Raw genomic sequence first — 17,259 nt, 5'->3', positions numbered from 1 at the left:
AGTCACCTACCTTTGAATTGTTGTAGAGAAAAACATCCTTCCTTCGTAGGAAAGGTACCAAAAACTCAATGTATGGCTTCAAAGAGAATGAATCCTTTAGTGGAAATATTTTACAAACCAAAGAACAGATCCTGAGTAACTTATTTTGTGCCTAGAAATTGTCAAAACAATGGTAGAATTTAAACACTTTTCCCATCCTCAGAAACCCATTTTAAATTTGCAGTGTCATTACCAGTGACATGTTCTCAAATCTTAGAGACCTTATATAGAATTGAATGTCGCCTTTACAGCCAAACCTGCTTCAGTGTGCCTGAGCAGCATGTAAGTGGACAAACGTATATAAATCGGTTTCATACATTCTTTCTTTTCCTTCTTTGTTCCTTTCCTCAGCTCATCTACTGTTCTAAGTAATTTCAGGTCCAACACTCAACAAAAAGTCTCGGATCAAAGTACGCGGAGCAATTATTGGATTCTGTGTCACATTCCTGTTAAAAATCGATAAAGTGGGCCACTGGTGGCTCATGGGAAACGTAACAAACACCCAGCAGACACATATTCACAGCGGCCATTTCCAGATGGGGGCCTTCCTCTCCCTGTGGCGGTGTGTGACCATCGCACTGGCGCCGTCCACCATTTCCCATGCATTACATCCACTGCACGAACACAAAAGAGCCTCCCTTTCAGAGCCCCTCAAGCGTGAATACAGAGCCAAACATAAATTAATGTGTGGGTGGTTAGGCTGTCTGAAAGCCGGTAAATGTACTCGAGGGCGACAGGTTAAAAGATCAAGTGGATACGTAAGATGGGAGGGAAATTGTGCATGGCATTTGTATTTCTCTCCATCACAACAAAAAGAACTACAATTTAAAATTATCTGCAACTGCGTCTACAAAATTTGTGGCAAAAATATGTATTTCAAGCTAAAAATCTTTAAAAAAAAATAAATAAAAAGGACATTTCTTTAGATGTTATTGGAATGTCTCAAGACAGAGCAAGAAGTTATGGCTCCATTTACAATTACTGCAGATAAAGTTCATGAATAAGCAAAATTTAATGCTGAAAAAACGAATGACAATCCAACCCGCTGAGGTTATGGATCCAGAAACACCATTTCCCCGACTCGCCTCTGCTATAAAAACCAATTACAGAAATCAGTGGTGCATGAACATTGTAATTTGGACCAAATAAAATCCCATTTCCCCAATATGTGAGGAATGAGACTGCTTGACTAGACGGCCCCAGAAGAAACCGAAATGAATCTGAAAGCTTAAAGTCAGACACGAAGACATTATTTTCAGTTTGACAGGATTCCAGTTTTACTGTTTCAACACCATGAGATGATAAATTAAGACATATCAGAAGACAGAAGTCATCCAGTTAAACAGAGTGAGAACCATCACACAGGCTCATGCAGACTTTGAATTCTGCTTGGCACATGGTGACAATAAGGCTTTTAAAAGAGCAACGCAGACACTGACGACATGTAAAAGTTTAAGAATGTTAGAAAATGCTGTTTTTAAGGCAACCTCCTCCTGTGAGAGTGTCAGCATCAGTTTTCTGGCTCAAACGGCTCAAGTGGACAAGATAATGATGACATCACCAGTGTTGCTGAGACCTGCTGGTACACAATCACCCCACATCTTCCCACTTAGTGACACACAACAAGAAAGAAAACAAGATCTAGTTAAAATGTCACAGTTTCACAGATTGTCTTAGCAGTGCCGATGGCAGTAAAGCGACATGGATGAGTGTGAAGCTTCATTTCACCTCATGACGGGGGGACGGTCATCATTCATCACGGAAGGGAGCGACAAACAAACAGTCTCTCAGTCAACTACACAAACACGCACATAGACACACAAAGCCTTCCAATGTGTCTCACTGCTTCTTGTCATGGTTGAGGACCTGGTTAACAGCTGATGAAACAAACAGAGAAAGAAAAACACACATTTTTGCCAAAAGATAAAAAAAATAACAGATTCATATATAACTGACGACTGTGTTCGGTGATGTATTTTTAGAGTGTGAAAATGTGAGGTGACTCACAAGTTCGCCTGCTGTCGGAATGCACAGCTTCAGGACATACAGTATGTGAGTGTGGCTATACGAACATGTACACTGTGGTTGTCTCACCCTCCTTCGTTACAGCGTCAGTGATGTTCTTGGCCTTCGCACTCAGATCGCTGACCACGTTTTCCATCGCGACTTGGTGTTTCAGGAAAAACGGCCGGATCAAGCGCTTGTACATGATTTCGGAACCGTTCCACGTCACTGGGGCCATACACCACATCAGGAACAAACACTGATGGAAGAGCAGTTGGCAGATCTCAGATATTTGGCTGCTGTAACTTCCTGTCTACATAATATTGAAATAGCACGATTATTAATAGCAAATGTGATACCACAGGAAAAAGAAGTGCAATCATTGAAATCAAGCGGTGTTAATGAATCACAGCGATAAGGATCACGGTGACTGGGCTGAAACAAAATGGACAGTAAGGTGACTTCAAACAGTCAAAGCAGAACTTCCTGATATGTGAGGTCACTTTGTCTCAGGATGTCATTTACAACACAGTTCAGCTAATTGGGACAAACTCATGTACCAGGGCAAAAAGGGAACTGATGGGAATATCGCAGCCCAGTTCCATACATTTAATGCTTCTACTATACATTATACTTTACTTTTTCTACATTATATTTTACAATCATGTATTTTAATATATGTGCAAATGGACGTCGATGATATAAGCACATTTAGAAAGCTGTTGCCTCGTAAGATCTTAAAAGAGAGATCAGAATGTTTGGCCACAGGAGGTTATGTTTTCACTGCCGTCTGTTGTCAACCAGCAAGATAACTAAAAAAACTGTGGAACAGATTTTCATGAAATTTTGTGGACGGGTTGATCGTGACCCAAGTAAGAAAGGAAGTTGTCAACTTCATACAGAGGAGGTAGAGAGTTAAAGTATAAAGCAATTGGTACCAAATATCACCCAAAAGAAAAACACTGGCTTAAAGGTCAGCCTACCTTGCTAGCATAGTAAAAGGGGAACCAGGAGAGGAAGATGTCAGAGAAGGCCTCAACGATGCTGAATAGCCCATAGACGACCCAGTAGGTCAGCCACTGGGTGTCATCCTCCTTCACACTGCTCTCGATGGCCTTAATGCTGAATGGACGGGAGGACATGTTTGATTAAGGAGAGTGAAGAGGTCACAACGTAAAAAACAGTCCATAAAAAATTTAAACTCACTAGATTTTAAGACTCATGAACTCTTAAGAAAAACCTTTACTCTCGTTATAAATCAAGTAAGAAGTAGAGTCCTTTTCTCATAGACTTCGTTTTGCAGTCGCCCTCTATTGGTCATTCAAGAGAATACAAGTTTCAGGCACTTCTGCATTGACTTAAATTTCTGGACCCGGGGTGTGTGTCCATTTTAACAAAAAGTCTATACATGATACAAACCTGAATGTTAATAATGTGTTGATTTACTGCACATAGTTTTGGCTTTGGTATTTATTGAATTCATACGTCATACATACGAGAAATATGCTGGATAGAGGAAGCCAATCAGGTTGCAGAGCAGCGATGCTCCATGTCCAAACAGGAGGTACAGCCCGAGGAAACTCAGAGCACCTGCAGAGGGAGTAAAATGAGAGGCAGCACTGAGGTGAGAACAGAAGGCCAGACAGGAGGATGAGGGCGAGGCTATCCTGTTACCTGACAAACATGGCTAGTGTTCATTTGTTTTCAGCAGACTGTCTGAGAGCAGGATGTCAGGGCTGCACAGTACCAGGATTAGGAGGAGTCCTACACACAAGTCAAACACCAATATACAAATCCTCCAGTGGAAGAGGATACAAAGCTCACACACTCCTGTGGCTGACACGTCTCATGCATGTGAAAGATTCCACAAACACAACTGCTTTTCAATTTTTACTATTACAGTGCATGTGTGATGGACAATGTGGGGCTAATGCAGATATATCCTAGGATGTCGTTAATATGTTAAGACAGGTTTGTGAATGGGTCCTATTCATGCAGCTATCCGAATCACACTTTGATACTGTTTGAATCCTTGTTTGAGCTCTTTACATCTCATTTGTTTGTCCCGACAAATACACAAATATCCACGTGACTCCCCGTCTTGTCCAGCTCACTTTAATCAAGGAAACTGGAGGAACTGGTTGGAATGGAAGAGATAACTGCTGACATGAGCAGACACTTTGCATAGGCAAATCATAAACTGATAATTTTTTTTACTGGTGATGAATAATAAAAAGCTGACTGCAGGGTCTTTTTTTTTTTAACTGTCACACACATCTCTAAAACTGAATGCCATCTGCTTCTAAACTGTAAGCAACCGCTGCACTGCTCTAAGGAAATTGAAAATAAATGCATTCATGTGACATGATGCATATCCACAGCAATAAATAAAAGCCGGTCTCTCTTCAGGAATAGACTGGAGATAAAAAAAGCCATTGTACAGCTGTTTAATCCCATAATGTGCTGTATGACTGTAACTGCTCATCACAGAGTTGCATGACTGTTCAATTTAAGTCCAGTTCCTCCAAACATTGAATCGCCAAACAAATCCTGCTCCGGGAGTTTGGCTGCACACACAGCGGAGATGAGGCCTCTCCGCTCCAGTGAGCAGTTAATAGTCTTAACACTTCCCTGTGTCAGAGGAGTCAGCATGAACCCGAGACGTTTCTCGGCTAAACGGAGGCCGGTCACACTGTTTTGTAACTGTTCAACGGACATGAGTGGATCAAGGCAAAGTACAACAGGGTATTTAGGTGAGCCAACGTGGAAGGAATGTTTTTTTTTTTTTTACACAAACCATTATCAGTGAACATGTTTGTGAACAAACCTGCAGTGTGGCCAAAGTATGACTGTGGCTGTTGCCTCATTAACAAGATAGTTGAGCAGACAGGTATAATCTGTCTGGTTCCACCTTCTGCTAACTGCAGGGTACAGGACAGGGAAGTGCTATTTGCATATAATGCTCAGTATTTGCTTTGCGAGCCAGTTTGCTTGCATATGAGGAATGAAAAAAAAAAAGTTTTTATAAGCAGAGTGAGCTCCAAGCGACACCGACAGAATCTGCTAAACTGACATTTTTGATCATATCAAAGTTTTGTTATTAATCCTGTGTTGAAAGTATTGCCTCTGGGGGGGGGGGGGGGGGGGGGGCTGGGCCTCTTTTACTAAATGATACTTCATTAAAGCTGATGTTGACGTATATATCAGGTGTAATTAGCCTATGAAACATGCATCACTAATGAAGGAAATGTCAGCTAATAAGAGCCTGGAAATTGCAGTTCAGAATTTATGTGCCTGGGGTATTTTAGAATAGGCTGCAAACTAACTGCTGTTTTAATATGAGCCTGAACGAGTTCTTGGTTGTCCATTAATATCGAGCGAACGGAGCTTTCAAGTGTCAAAACCAGCCTCAAATCAGTCAGACAACGACATTGGGGTTATCTCTCGTAAGTGATGCGTTTGACCTTTTAAAAACTCCACCTGAAAATAAACACGATATTCAGGCTTATTTGCAAACAGGCTTTTGCTCCAGATCCGAATGCAGCTGAAAACAGACAAAACATTTCACGGACGGCATCAACGTTCACACGTTCACATAATAATGTTTGTTTGACTGCAAATGCGAGTGGCTCACTTCTCAACACAGATCAATTCTGGGTAAAAAGCAGACAAACAGTGGTTTGAATGTAGGTCACCGTGGCTAACGCGTTTCCCATTGTCATCGCACACAACATGTTGCCGATGTAGCCCGAGGTGCTCGTTCTTCATTGACTCCTGATGTGCAAAGTGACTACAGAGCAGTCTTGTCAAAAGGAGACTTTTAAGAGCTAACAGAGAGAGCAGCCTGCAGTTGGATAACCAGTCCCCCTGAATATCTCTGCCTGGCTCTGGATATTTGAGGACGTGACAAAAATACCCCTGGGAGATGGGGGGGGGGGGGGGGGGGGGGGGGGGGGGTTGGTCCTGAAATACTAAGAGGCAGTTCATTCAATATTATCATGTACTAGTGCAGTGCATTCTAAACATGCCTTTACGGAATGGGCTGTTCTCTTGGCCTGTGTGGTTATGCTTCGGAGCTACTTCAGCATTATTGTTCCTCGTCATTAGTGAGTCTTCCTCAAACACTTCCACAATATGCTGTCACTTCTTTATTGACTCCGTGCCAGGACGCTGTGTGCAGAGCTTTTTATAAACAGTCTAGGGTGCAGAGTGAAGTGAGGTTGCCTGTTTATTCAAACTTTAATAACACTGAACGCATCGCATCACATCGAATTGCGACACCACACTTGCAAAATATGCATCTGCAGATGTTTGCGAAATCCGTGGGTAAGATAATAGTTTTGCAATGATGAAATGATAAAAACATTGCGCACTCCATCTTTGAAATTACACATTACTTGCTTAGTTTGCACATTTACTCCTGCACAGCTGTTGGCATCTTTCGATTTTTATTGTGTCTAGCTTTCACTTATTATCACTATTCTACCTACTATGTTCTGCACCAAACACACCAGAGCAAACTCCCTTGCATGTGGGAACCTACTTGACTCTGGAATAGGTGCACACGTGCAAGGCGGATTAAATAGCAGCCTCCAATCTTCGAATGTGAACTTTGGTATTTGAGTGTGGTGATAAACCGAGGCCCGCTACAGGACATGAAACCACAGTGAGCGGTCACAGACAGTCTGGTGACTTTCAGCTAAACTAACTGACGCCGGCTTTGTTTGCTTCAACATGAAGACTGTGGGTGTTCGGCCTCGAGCTGCTTCACGGACCCTCGTCCAGCGTGTCAGAAGTACGTGGACACGCGTACAGAAGGGTTAGAGACGGAGACGTGGACATACCCAGGCTGATATATTCCCTCTTCACCCCGGTTTTCTGCTCCAGCGTCGCCAGCAGATCGGTGACAAAGTTCTTCTCGTGGAGCACAGTCACGAAACGCTCCTTCAACTGACTCATTCTGGGGCCTGGCAGATTCCTGTGGTCCACACAAACAGCACAAGACACAGGGGCCGCGTCACACACGTCGAAGCTGCGGGTTTTTTAAAGACAGAATAAAAACGCGGAGGGTTTGTGTGTTTTTTTTCACGAACCTTTTCTCGCTGCTTCGCCAGAAAAACGCTCCGCTCTCTGGGCCGTCGGCTGCAGAATGACTGACAGTGAGGGGAGGAGTCAGAAAACCACCCGCTGACCAATCACGGAGCTGCGCTGAGTAAAGTTCACTGCTGCAGGTGATTAAAGAAACGGTTTGAGTCATCGACTGTGGAGGATGTGTTTATACATACGGTTATATAGAGAGTCTTTGGACTGTGTTTAGATATATAGACTGTACATATCCTTATATAAACTGCAAATATGTTATACAGACAGTCTAGACTGTGTTTTGATGTATATATATACTCTATATAGCTTTATATAAACTGTATATATCTCTATAGAGACGGTCTATGGACTGTGTTAAGATAAATAAACGGTATATATCTTTATATAAACTGTATATATGTTATACAGACAATCTATACACTGTGTTTTGATATATATATATATACTCTATATAGCTTTATATAAACTGCATATATGTTATACAGACAGTCTATAGACTGTGTTTTGATATACAGTATATACTCTATATATCTTTATATAAACTATAAATATTTATAGAGACAGTCTATAGGCTGTATACATCTTCATATAGATTGTTTGTGGACCCTATATAAACTGTATATCTTCATAAAGACATAGACTGCACATATATTAATAGAGACGTCTGTAGAATGTATACAACCTCATATTAACTGCATATATATGTATACAGTCTATAGGCTGTATACATCTTTATACATATTGTTTGTGGACTCTATATTTGTATTAACTGTTTTTAAAGACATATAGACTGCACATATATTTATAGAGACGTTCTGTTTCTGTTTCTACATATTTTATATAGACCGCCAACATCTTTATATAGACTCTATATGAATATATGAATAATATATTATTATATTATATATATTACAAAATAAATATATTAAATATATTATTTAGACATTCAATATACCTTATTATTACCATTATATATACCTTATATATCATCATATAGCAATCCGACTGTATATATCTTTATATAAACTGCATATATCTTTATACAGATAGTCAATAGTCTGTATTTATTTCTATATAGACCTTATATATCATTATATAGTAATCAGGCTGTCTATACCTTCATATAGACAGTCTATCTAACTAAGGTCTCTTTAGGCCTCATGATGCATTTTGCAGCTCTTTTTATTCACATGTTTTTATCTTTATTAGCAGATGCAGTTTGCTCAGTTTTAATGGAATTGACATGTTCAACTTTATTTTTTTCACAGAGTATTCGAATGAGCCTGATACTCGTAAACTTCACTGTCACATTTAGTCTGATTGATACTCAGAGTATTCTCAGAGGGTGAGAATACTTAAATAAAACAGAGGCCTGGGGTCACTGAGGTTATCAATCAATCAATCAATCAATCAACTTTTATTTGTATAGCCCATATTCACAAATCACAATTTGTCTCATAGGGCTTTAACAGAGTGTGACATCCTCTGCCCTTAACCCTCAACAAGAGTAAGGAAAAACTACTAAAAAACCCTTTTAACAGGGTAAAGAAGGTAGAAACCTCAGAGAGAGCCACATGTGAGGGATCCCTCTCCCAGGACGGACAGAAGTGCAATAGATGTCAAGTGTAAAGGAGAACATCATCAAGATAAAGGTTTTAGCAGCATTGATAAGGGTAAACATTTTGAAGCATAACTGAAGGTCAATGAATTGACGGATTATTGTCAGTAACGGTCGAGTATCTGAGGAGAAATACTATATATCAAGCAGTCCTGCTGCAATCATAGTCTATGGTCAGCTGCCACCACGATCATGATCCACCATCAAGATCGGATGCCACTATAGTCCACAGTCATTGTCCACTGCCGCCATTAGGATCCATCATCAGCTGCCACCTCGATCGTGGTCCACCACCATTATCAGATGCCAACACGATAAAGGATCCGTCATTATTATCACGATCAGCCAGCACGATACAGAATCCACTATACTGGATCCACCATTACGATCTCTGATACGCGATCCACAGATCTTAATCCACGATGTGGCCACAGCTGCGGCCCTGGATCTGTGGACGATAAGGCAAAGGGACCCCCGGGGAAGAAGTCAAGTCAGTAACATGTATTGATGAGATATGAATTTCTTTGATGTGATAACGATTGAGAAGAGGAAGGAGAAGCTGGAAAGAGAAGCTCCGAGTGTCATGTGTCCCCCGACCTTCTAGACCTATAGCAGCATAACTAAGAGCAGGTCTAAGACAAGCCTGTACCAGCTCTAACTATAAGCTTTATCAAAAAGGAAGGTTTTAAGCCTACTCTTAAACGTACAGATGGTGTCTGCCTCCAGAACTGAAAGTGGGAGATGATTCCACAGGAGAGGGGCTTGATAGCTGAAAGCTCTGGCTCCTACTCTACTTTTAGAGACTTTAGGGACGACAAGTAAGCCTGAATTCTGGGAGCGCAGTGCTCTAGTGGGTTGATAAGATACTATCAGCTCTTTGAGGTATAATGGTGCCATATTATTAAGGGCCTTGAAGGTGAGGAGGAGAATTTTAAATTCTATTCTAGATTTAACCGGAAGCCAGTGTAGCAAAGCTAATACTGGAGAAATGTGGTCTCTTTTCTTTGTTCTTGTCAGGACACGTGCTGCGGCATTTTGGACAAGCTGCAGAGTCTTTAACGACTTACTGCTGGAGCCTGATAATAAGGAATTACAATAATCAAGTCTGGATGTAACAAAGGCATGGACTAGTTTTTCTGCATCTTTTTGAGAAAGGACATGTCTGATTTTTGAGATATTACGTGGAAGTGGAAAAAGGCGGTCCTAGAAATTTGTTTTAAGTGTGAATTAAAGGACAAATCAGGATCGAAGATCACTCCCAAGTTCCTGACTGTTTCATTGGAAGCAAGGGCAATGTCGTCTAGCGCAGCTATATCATTAGATAATGTATCTCTAAGGTGTTTAGGGCCAAGTATTAGAACCTCTGTTTTATCTGAGTTTAATAAGAGAAAATTGCGGGTCATCCAGGTTTTTATGTCCTTGAGACATGCTTGGAGTTTAGTTAATTGATTACATTGTTCAAGTTTTATTGACAAGTATAACTGGGTGTCATCCGCATAGCAGTGGAAATTTACCGAGTGTGTCCTGATAATGTTTCCTAGTGGAAGCATATATAATGAGAATAAAATTGGGCCGAGCACAGAGCCCTGTGGAACACCATGCTTAACCTTGGTGCGCACAGATGACTCATCATTAATTTGCACGAATTGGAATCTATCTGAAAAATATGATTTAAACCAGTTCAGGGCGGTTCCTTTAATGCTAATTAACTGTTCTAGCCTCTGTAATAAAATTTGATGGTCAATTGTGTTGAATGCTGCACTGAGATCTAACAGAACGAGGACAGACACAAATCCATGATCTGAAGCTATTAGAAGGTCATTAGTGACTTTTGCCAAGGCTGTCTCTGTACTGACGCGTACTTACTTACTTCTTTCCCTGATATCAGAGCTGCATGAAATGACTGATGTACATGGTGATGAAAAGGTTGAACAAGGACAGAAAACAAAATCAGCCTCACACCATGATGGAGTTATTGATGATGGTGAACTGCCAGCAGAGGGCAGTGTGCATCTACTTATAGACATGAAGGGATATTTCTGAGGGAGAGAGTTACTCCCAGAGCAGCTTCCTGGCTTCAGTGTTCAGTCACAGTTGGATTTAGTTGAGGAAACAAAATAAATATATTAAATATATTATTTAGACATTCAATAGACCTTATTATTACCATTATATAGACCTTATATATCATCATATAGCAATCCGACTGCATATATCTTTATATAAACTGCATATATCTTTATACAGATAGTCAATAGACTGTATTTAAATCTATATAGACCTTATATATCATTATATATTAATCAGACTGTCTATATCTTCATATAGACAGTCTATCTAACTAAGGTCTCTTTAGGCCTCATGATGCATTTTGCAGCTCTTTTTATTCACATGGTTTTATCTTTATTAGCAGATGCAGTTTGCTCAGTTTTAATGCAATTGACATGTTAAACTTTATTTTTTTTTTACAGAGTATTCGAATGAGCCTGATACTCGTAAACTTCACTGTCGCATTTAATCTGATTGATACTCAGAGTATTCTCAGAGGGTGAGAATACTTAAATAAAACAGAGGCCTGGGGTCACTGAGGTCAGATGACGCGTACTTACTTACTTCTTTCCCTGATATCAGAGCTGCATGAAATGACTGATGTACATGGTGATGAAAAGGTTGAACAAGGACAGAAAACAAAATCAGCCTCACACCATGATGGAGTTATTGATGATGGTGAACTGCCAGCATAGGGCAGTGTGCATCTACTTATAGACATGAAGGGATATTTCTGAGGGAGAGAGTTACTCCCAGAGCAGCTTCCTGGCTTCAGTGTTCAGTCGCAGTTGGATTTAGTTGAGGAAACCAAATCACGTGATTAGATTTTGATACATTTCTTGGTTTGGGATGAAATAGTCCATTAACAACAATCACATTCAAAGGTTTTCTGGTAAAAAGCCTTGAAGACAAACTTCTCCCATGTCTGCAGACCAGAACTTTTCAAAGTCAGACACAGAAGTGAAAGTTCCTTCATGTGATGTCCACATGTTCTCACTCAGCGTCACCTCTTCCTCTCAGTTTCATAAAGACAGGTGCACTCAAATGTATTTTGCATGAATTTTATGCATCGCTGCTCCTCAGAGTTAAAGTCACACAGAGTCTGAACCGTTTTCACGCACTCACACAGGAAACTGCATCAGGATGATGTTGACAGTAACTCTGAGTGTCATGCTGGTTTTTCTGAGTCAGGGTGAGAGATTTTGAACGTGGTGGAAATGTGTTTTCTTTATTTTCCTCCACATGATGTTGAAACTATTTCCTCTGATGCTCTTTCATTCATTTCTTATTTCAGAGTCTGCTGCCAACAATTTTCTGACTCAGACTGACTCAGTCAAGTCTGTTAGTCTTGGAGGGACTGTGAACATCGGAGCCACAGGGAGTTCAAATATTGGTGCTGACCTCAGTTGGTACCTTCAGAAACCTGGACAGGCTCCCAAGCTTCTTATATACAGAGCATCAACTCTTAATTCAGGAACTCCCTCTCGATTCAGTGGCAGTCAATCTGGTTCTAGCTACACCTTAACCATCAGAGGTGTTCAGGCTGAAGATATTGGAGATTATTACTGTTTCGGTGATCATGGCGGTGGAGAGTTCACACAGTGATTTAGAGACGTACAAAAACCTCCCTCAGTCTGACTGAAGTGAAACTGGTCTGCTGCAGCTGCACAGAGAATAACTGGTCCAGTGAACACAACACAAGTCTTCAAGCAGAGCGACAATGAAGCTAAACACAACTGAAACACACTCGCAGTTTTAAATGTTCAGAAATCTGCAAACAAAGCCCCATGAAACCAACTTTGTCATTTTAGATTTTGAGTTGAAGACTAGAACGTCTAAATGTGTGTAAGATGAGCCTGAGGTTATTACTTCACTATTATTTATGTGGGTGCACAGGTCTGCACTTTTTAAATTTTGATTTTATAATATTTGTTTGAAGATTGTAGTGATGTGGTTCATGTGTTTCTTTGTAGGGGGCTGTTTGGGTCAATGTAGGCTCCCCAGGTTCCTTTTGCCTGAGGCCCCTAAAGTCCCTTGAAACGCCCCTGGAGTCCCACAAATGAGTTTTCATGGTGATTCTCTGGTGGAGCAGTGAACGCTGCGTTGACCGGCCGAGTTGCACGTATTGTAAACGGAGCTGTATCGTAAAAAACCTGCCTCAACTAGTTGCTCTACAGAATGAGTTCTAACAGAAAACTACAATAAACACAGAGAATATATACGATGTATTATAAAACACATTGAGCTCATACAACCAGCACATCCTGCAAGTTTAAAACCAGAATAATCTGACAATTGTGGTTATTTATCAATTTCATTTGATGACTAATTGTTGCCAGATATTTATTTATCGACTTTAAATGTCATTTAGATTCTGTTACACTTCATCAAATAGTGATATGATGATTATTATAATCACACATTCAAAAGTGTATTACCATTAAGCACTCACACATCAGAACATGGATGGAACAGAATATCTAATTAACTCTTATGCTAAATGTGTAATTTCCCTTTAATTTCTCAGGTTTCATTATAAACTTTTACTTCTGTCACTTATTGACAATAATATGAATTATGAGGAAAGTCCTACAAACTACTAATGTGATACTTTTGTGATTTTCATCATTTTGTTCAATGTTCAACTCAGAAGTCAGAAACATGGTTTTCATGCAGATCCACACGAGAGAAATTACTGTCTAAGTAGAAGTAAAACACAGATTTACATTAATATCTTTTGTCGCAGAAAAAATAAAACAGAAGCAGATGTTGGTGATGATATATTTTATTTTCGTAAAGTAAAAATAGAAATGTGAAAAACAAATGACATGAGAACATGAAATATTTATTCTTGTTTCAAAAGTTGCACAATACAGCATTGGACTGTCATAATGAGTTGAAGAAAAGACATGAAGACATGCAGAGCTGCAGTAGAACACATGTAAATCACACGGACCCACAGTAGAGCACAATGACTCCATCCGGTCGTCTCTCTACTCCGAGCAGCGGTCAGGGTCCAGGGTTTGAGCGACAGGGCTCTGTCCGGTCAGACTGGCCTCACAGCTCACTGAGCCCGCCTTCCTCCACTGATCTGCAAGGAGGCTCATGGTGCTGCTCCAGCTGTAGTGGCCGCCCCTCCCCAGGACCCCCGGGCTGTGAGACACCCCTGAGGAGCTGCTGCTGCCCCCCACCTTCCAGCCCAGGCTCCAGGCTGAGGGGAAGCCCCCGCTGGCCAGACACACCACAGTGGCACTGCCCTGCTGCAGCTCTTCACTGGAGGGGGGGAGGACGGTCAGGGTGGGCCGCACCACACCCACTGGAGGAGAGAGAGGGGAGAAAAGACAAAGGGATGAGGATGAAGGAAAATGACGTACAGGTGATTTCTTGTTTGTTATAAAATGAAACAGAAGAACTTCTACTGTTGAACATCATTCACTCAGTGTCAGACCATCAGCCGCAGGGTTCAAGTGTCAATGTGGCTGAGAAGGTTCACTGATAATGATTATTGATGATTATTGAGGACGTCTTCACGTCTGTTTCTCAACGTGTGACAGTGAATAACTCGTCCCTGAGATGATTTTCTTCTGTTTAAACTCACAGAGCTGAAACACTGGTGTGAAAACAGTTCAAACCTTTGTCGTCTGTTTCTTTCACTTCCTTTTCACCACATGAAGCGTGAACACAAAGCTGAGCTGCATCTACTGATAAAATCCTGTTTGTGTTCAACATCAGATTTTTGTGCCAAAATATGTTTGATCAATTCAAACTAAACATTTTTAAACAGTTCATGATGAAGTTTGAAGCTTGAGCAAATTCTATTTTAAAATGTTTTAAACATGTGAATAAAAATCATCATTGTTCATGGAAATAGATGAAACATTTGTTTTAGTATGTTTCTATAAATGTATTAATCTACATAAACTGATTAGGATCAATAAATATTGATCTGCATTTCTTTTTCTCAGGATATGAGATTACCTTAGATTGATAAAAATTCAACAAAATTATCAGCCAGTCAATCTCTGAACTTGATCAAATTCTTGTTCATTATTTGATAAAAGTTATAAATGCACAAAGTAAAAATCTCTGGTACTTACAGTCAATGTCGAGTTTGGTTCCTCCACCGAAAGTCCACCACAGTGATACAGACTCATTAGGTGCTCGTACAAAAACCTCCTGCACCGTGAACAACAGTCTGTCCACTGAAGAGTCACTTTGTTCTGGTTAAACTACACAATTTACACTTAATATTTATATTGAGCTACTGTGGCTTGAAATTTCAATAAGATTTAAAATAATGAATACAAAAAAATTATAAATTTTTCTTACTTCTGAACATTGAGAGACAAAAAGTTGATTTAACATTGTCATCAATTAATATTTCGAAAAAAATACTTTGACATCATTTGAAAGCTGTAAAACAAACAGGATGCTTCAAAAGAATTAAAACAAAATGTTTTTAAAATTCTACTGTACATCTAAACACTCTGTAATTCAAGGGGAATGAAATACACATATTTGCATCAATGAAAGTGACACAATTTGAATCCAGATGCTGACGACCCTCAATTCTGCTTCTTCATATTTAGTGTAAATCCAAACAGCAACGCTCCTGAGTTTGTGTCCCACGTCACCTTCAGTCCGCTCAGAGCAGAGGAATCATTTCCATAGAGAGGAGGCTTTGCATCGTCAGCTGATCCTCCACTGAACTGAGAAGCTTTATAGTCCTGTGACTCCAACTCTGCAGGACTCAGACCCGTCAGTCGACCACAACCACCATGACTCTCATCACCCTCCTCATCTGGACGCTGGCCTGCTGCAGCTTCACAGGTTCAGTCACTCAGCAACATTTCAGACGTGATGCGCTGCCTGTTCTCTCTCTTCACCTCCGCTGATTAATGTATGATTTGTGTTTGTGTGCAGGATGCAGCGGCCAGGTGACTGTGACTCAGCCTCCAGTCGTGACATTTACTCCAGGATCCACTGTCACACTGACCTGTAAATCCAACCCCAGTGTTTATAGGGATAGTCATGGTGATCGTATGTCGTGGTACCAGCAGAAACCTGGACAGGCTCCCAAGCTTCTTATATACTATGCATCAACTCTTAATTCAGGAACTCCCTCTCGATTCAGTGGCAGTGGCTCTGGTTCTAGCTTCACCTTAACCATCAGAGGTGTTCAGGCTGAAGATGTTGGAGATTATTACTGTCTCGGTGCTCATGGCGGTTATGTGTTCACACAGTGATTTAGAGTCGTACAAAAACCTCCCTCAGTTTGACTGAAGTGAAACTGGTCTGCTGCAGCTGCACAGAGAATAACTGGTCCAGTGAACACAACACAAGTCTTCAAGCAGAGCGACAATGAAGCTAAACACAACTGAAACAAACTCACAGTTTTAAATGTTCAGAAATCTCCAAACAAAGCCCCATGCAACCAACTTTGTCATTTTAGATTTTTAGTTGAAGACTAGAACGTCTAAATGTGTGTAAGATGAGCCAGAGGTGGTGGAAGGGGGGGGTGGGGGGGGGGGTGGGGGGTGTTGAAGTTAAACTTTATTACTTCACTATCATTTACGTGGATGCACAGGTTTTTACTATATAATATTTGTTTAAAGATTGTAGTGATGTGGTTCATGTGGTTCTTTGTAGGGGGGTGTTTGGGTCAATGTAGGCTCCCCAGGTCCCATTTGCCTGAGGCCCCTAAAGTCCCTTGAAACGCCCCTGGAGTCCCACAAATGAGTTGTCATGGTGATTCTCTGGCGGAGCAGTGAACGCTGCGTTGACCGGCCGAGTTGCACGTGTTGTAAATGGAGCTGTATCGTAAAAAACCTGCCTCAACTAGTTGCTCTACAGAATGAGTTCTAACAGAAAACTACAATAAACACAGAGAATATATACGATGTATTATAAAACACATTGAGCTCATACAACCAGCACATCCTACAAGTTTAAAACCAGAATAATCAGAAACAATTGTGGTTATTTATCAATTTCATTTGATGACAAAATGTTGTCAGATATTTTTTTTTCGACTTTAAATGTCATTTAGATTCTGTTACACTTCATCAAATAGTGATATGATGATTATTATAATCACACATTCAACAGTGTATTACCATTAAGCACTCACACATCAGAACATGGATGGAACAGAATATCTAATTAACTCTTATGCTAAATGTGTAATTTCACTTTAATTTCTCAGGTTTCATTATAAACTTTTACTTCTGTCACTTATTGACAATAATATGAATTATGAGGAAAGTCCTACAAACTACTAATGTGATACTTTTGTGATTTTCATCATTTTGTTCAATGTTCAACTCAAAAGTCAGAAACATGGTTTTCATGCAGATCCACACAAGAGAAATTACTGTCTAAGTAGAAGTAAAACACAGATTTACATTCATATCTTTTGTGATGATTTATTTTATTTTAGTAAAGTA

At 40.3% G+C, this 17,259-nt stretch overlaps 1 protein-coding gene and 3 gene segments (V, D, J or C); 2 read left to right on the top strand and 2 right to left on the bottom strand.

The window, feature by feature from the left end:
• Positions 1-1,291: 1,291 nt before the first annotated feature.
• On the bottom strand, positions 1,292-7,256 carry zgc:101744 (uncharacterized protein LOC541409 homolog). Of its 2 annotated transcripts, none has more exons than XM_034575682.1 (6): positions 7,137-7,256; positions 6,888-7,021; positions 3,540-3,633; positions 3,027-3,165; positions 2,112-2,302; positions 1,292-1,916 (listed from the first exon to the last, which is right to left on the bottom strand). In XM_034575682.1, exons 2-6 carry the CDS (start codon positions 7,000-7,002, stop codon positions 1,910-1,912), a joined length of 546 nt encoding a protein of 181 aa, XP_034431573.1. In that variant the 5' UTR covers positions 7,003-7,021; positions 7,137-7,256; the 3' UTR covers positions 1,292-1,909. The 2 variants fall into 2 exon arrangements, with proteins under 2 accessions (XP_034431573.1, XP_034431572.1); XM_034575681.1 differs by having other exon boundaries at positions 2,134-2,302.
• Positions 7,257-11,890: 4,634 nt separating this feature from the next.
• The window catches only part of LOC117755688, a 211,871-nt gene continuing 206,502 nt past the window's right edge, over positions 11,891-17,259 (top strand). Inside the window, 2 exon segments of the V gene segment in view lie at positions 11,891-12,005; positions 12,108-12,409. Of these exon segments, the coding sequence occupies positions 11,957-12,005; positions 12,108-12,409 (351 nt within the window).
• LOC117755685 overlaps positions 13,583-17,259 on the bottom strand; it is a 208,438-nt gene continuing 204,761 nt past the window's right edge. Inside the window, 2 exon segments of the V gene segment in view lie at positions 13,583-14,129; positions 14,911-14,948. Coding sequence covers positions 13,807-14,129; positions 14,911-14,948 — 361 coding nt within the window.
• Positions 15,326-17,259, top strand: part of LOC117755687 — a 200,897-nt gene continuing 198,963 nt past the window's right edge. The window contains 2 exon segments of the V gene segment in view: positions 15,326-15,643; positions 15,737-16,039. Coding sequence covers positions 15,592-15,643; positions 15,737-16,039 — 355 coding nt within the window.

The sequence above is a fragment of the Hippoglossus hippoglossus genome, chromosome 22, assembly GCF_009819705.1.
Source record: "Hippoglossus hippoglossus isolate fHipHip1 chromosome 22, fHipHip1.pri, whole genome shotgun sequence".
NCBI lineage: Eukaryota > Metazoa > Chordata > Actinopteri > Pleuronectiformes > Pleuronectidae > Hippoglossus > Hippoglossus hippoglossus.
Note: the sequence above shows the minus strand (reverse complement) of the source record. Positions and strands in the feature narration are given on the sequence as shown.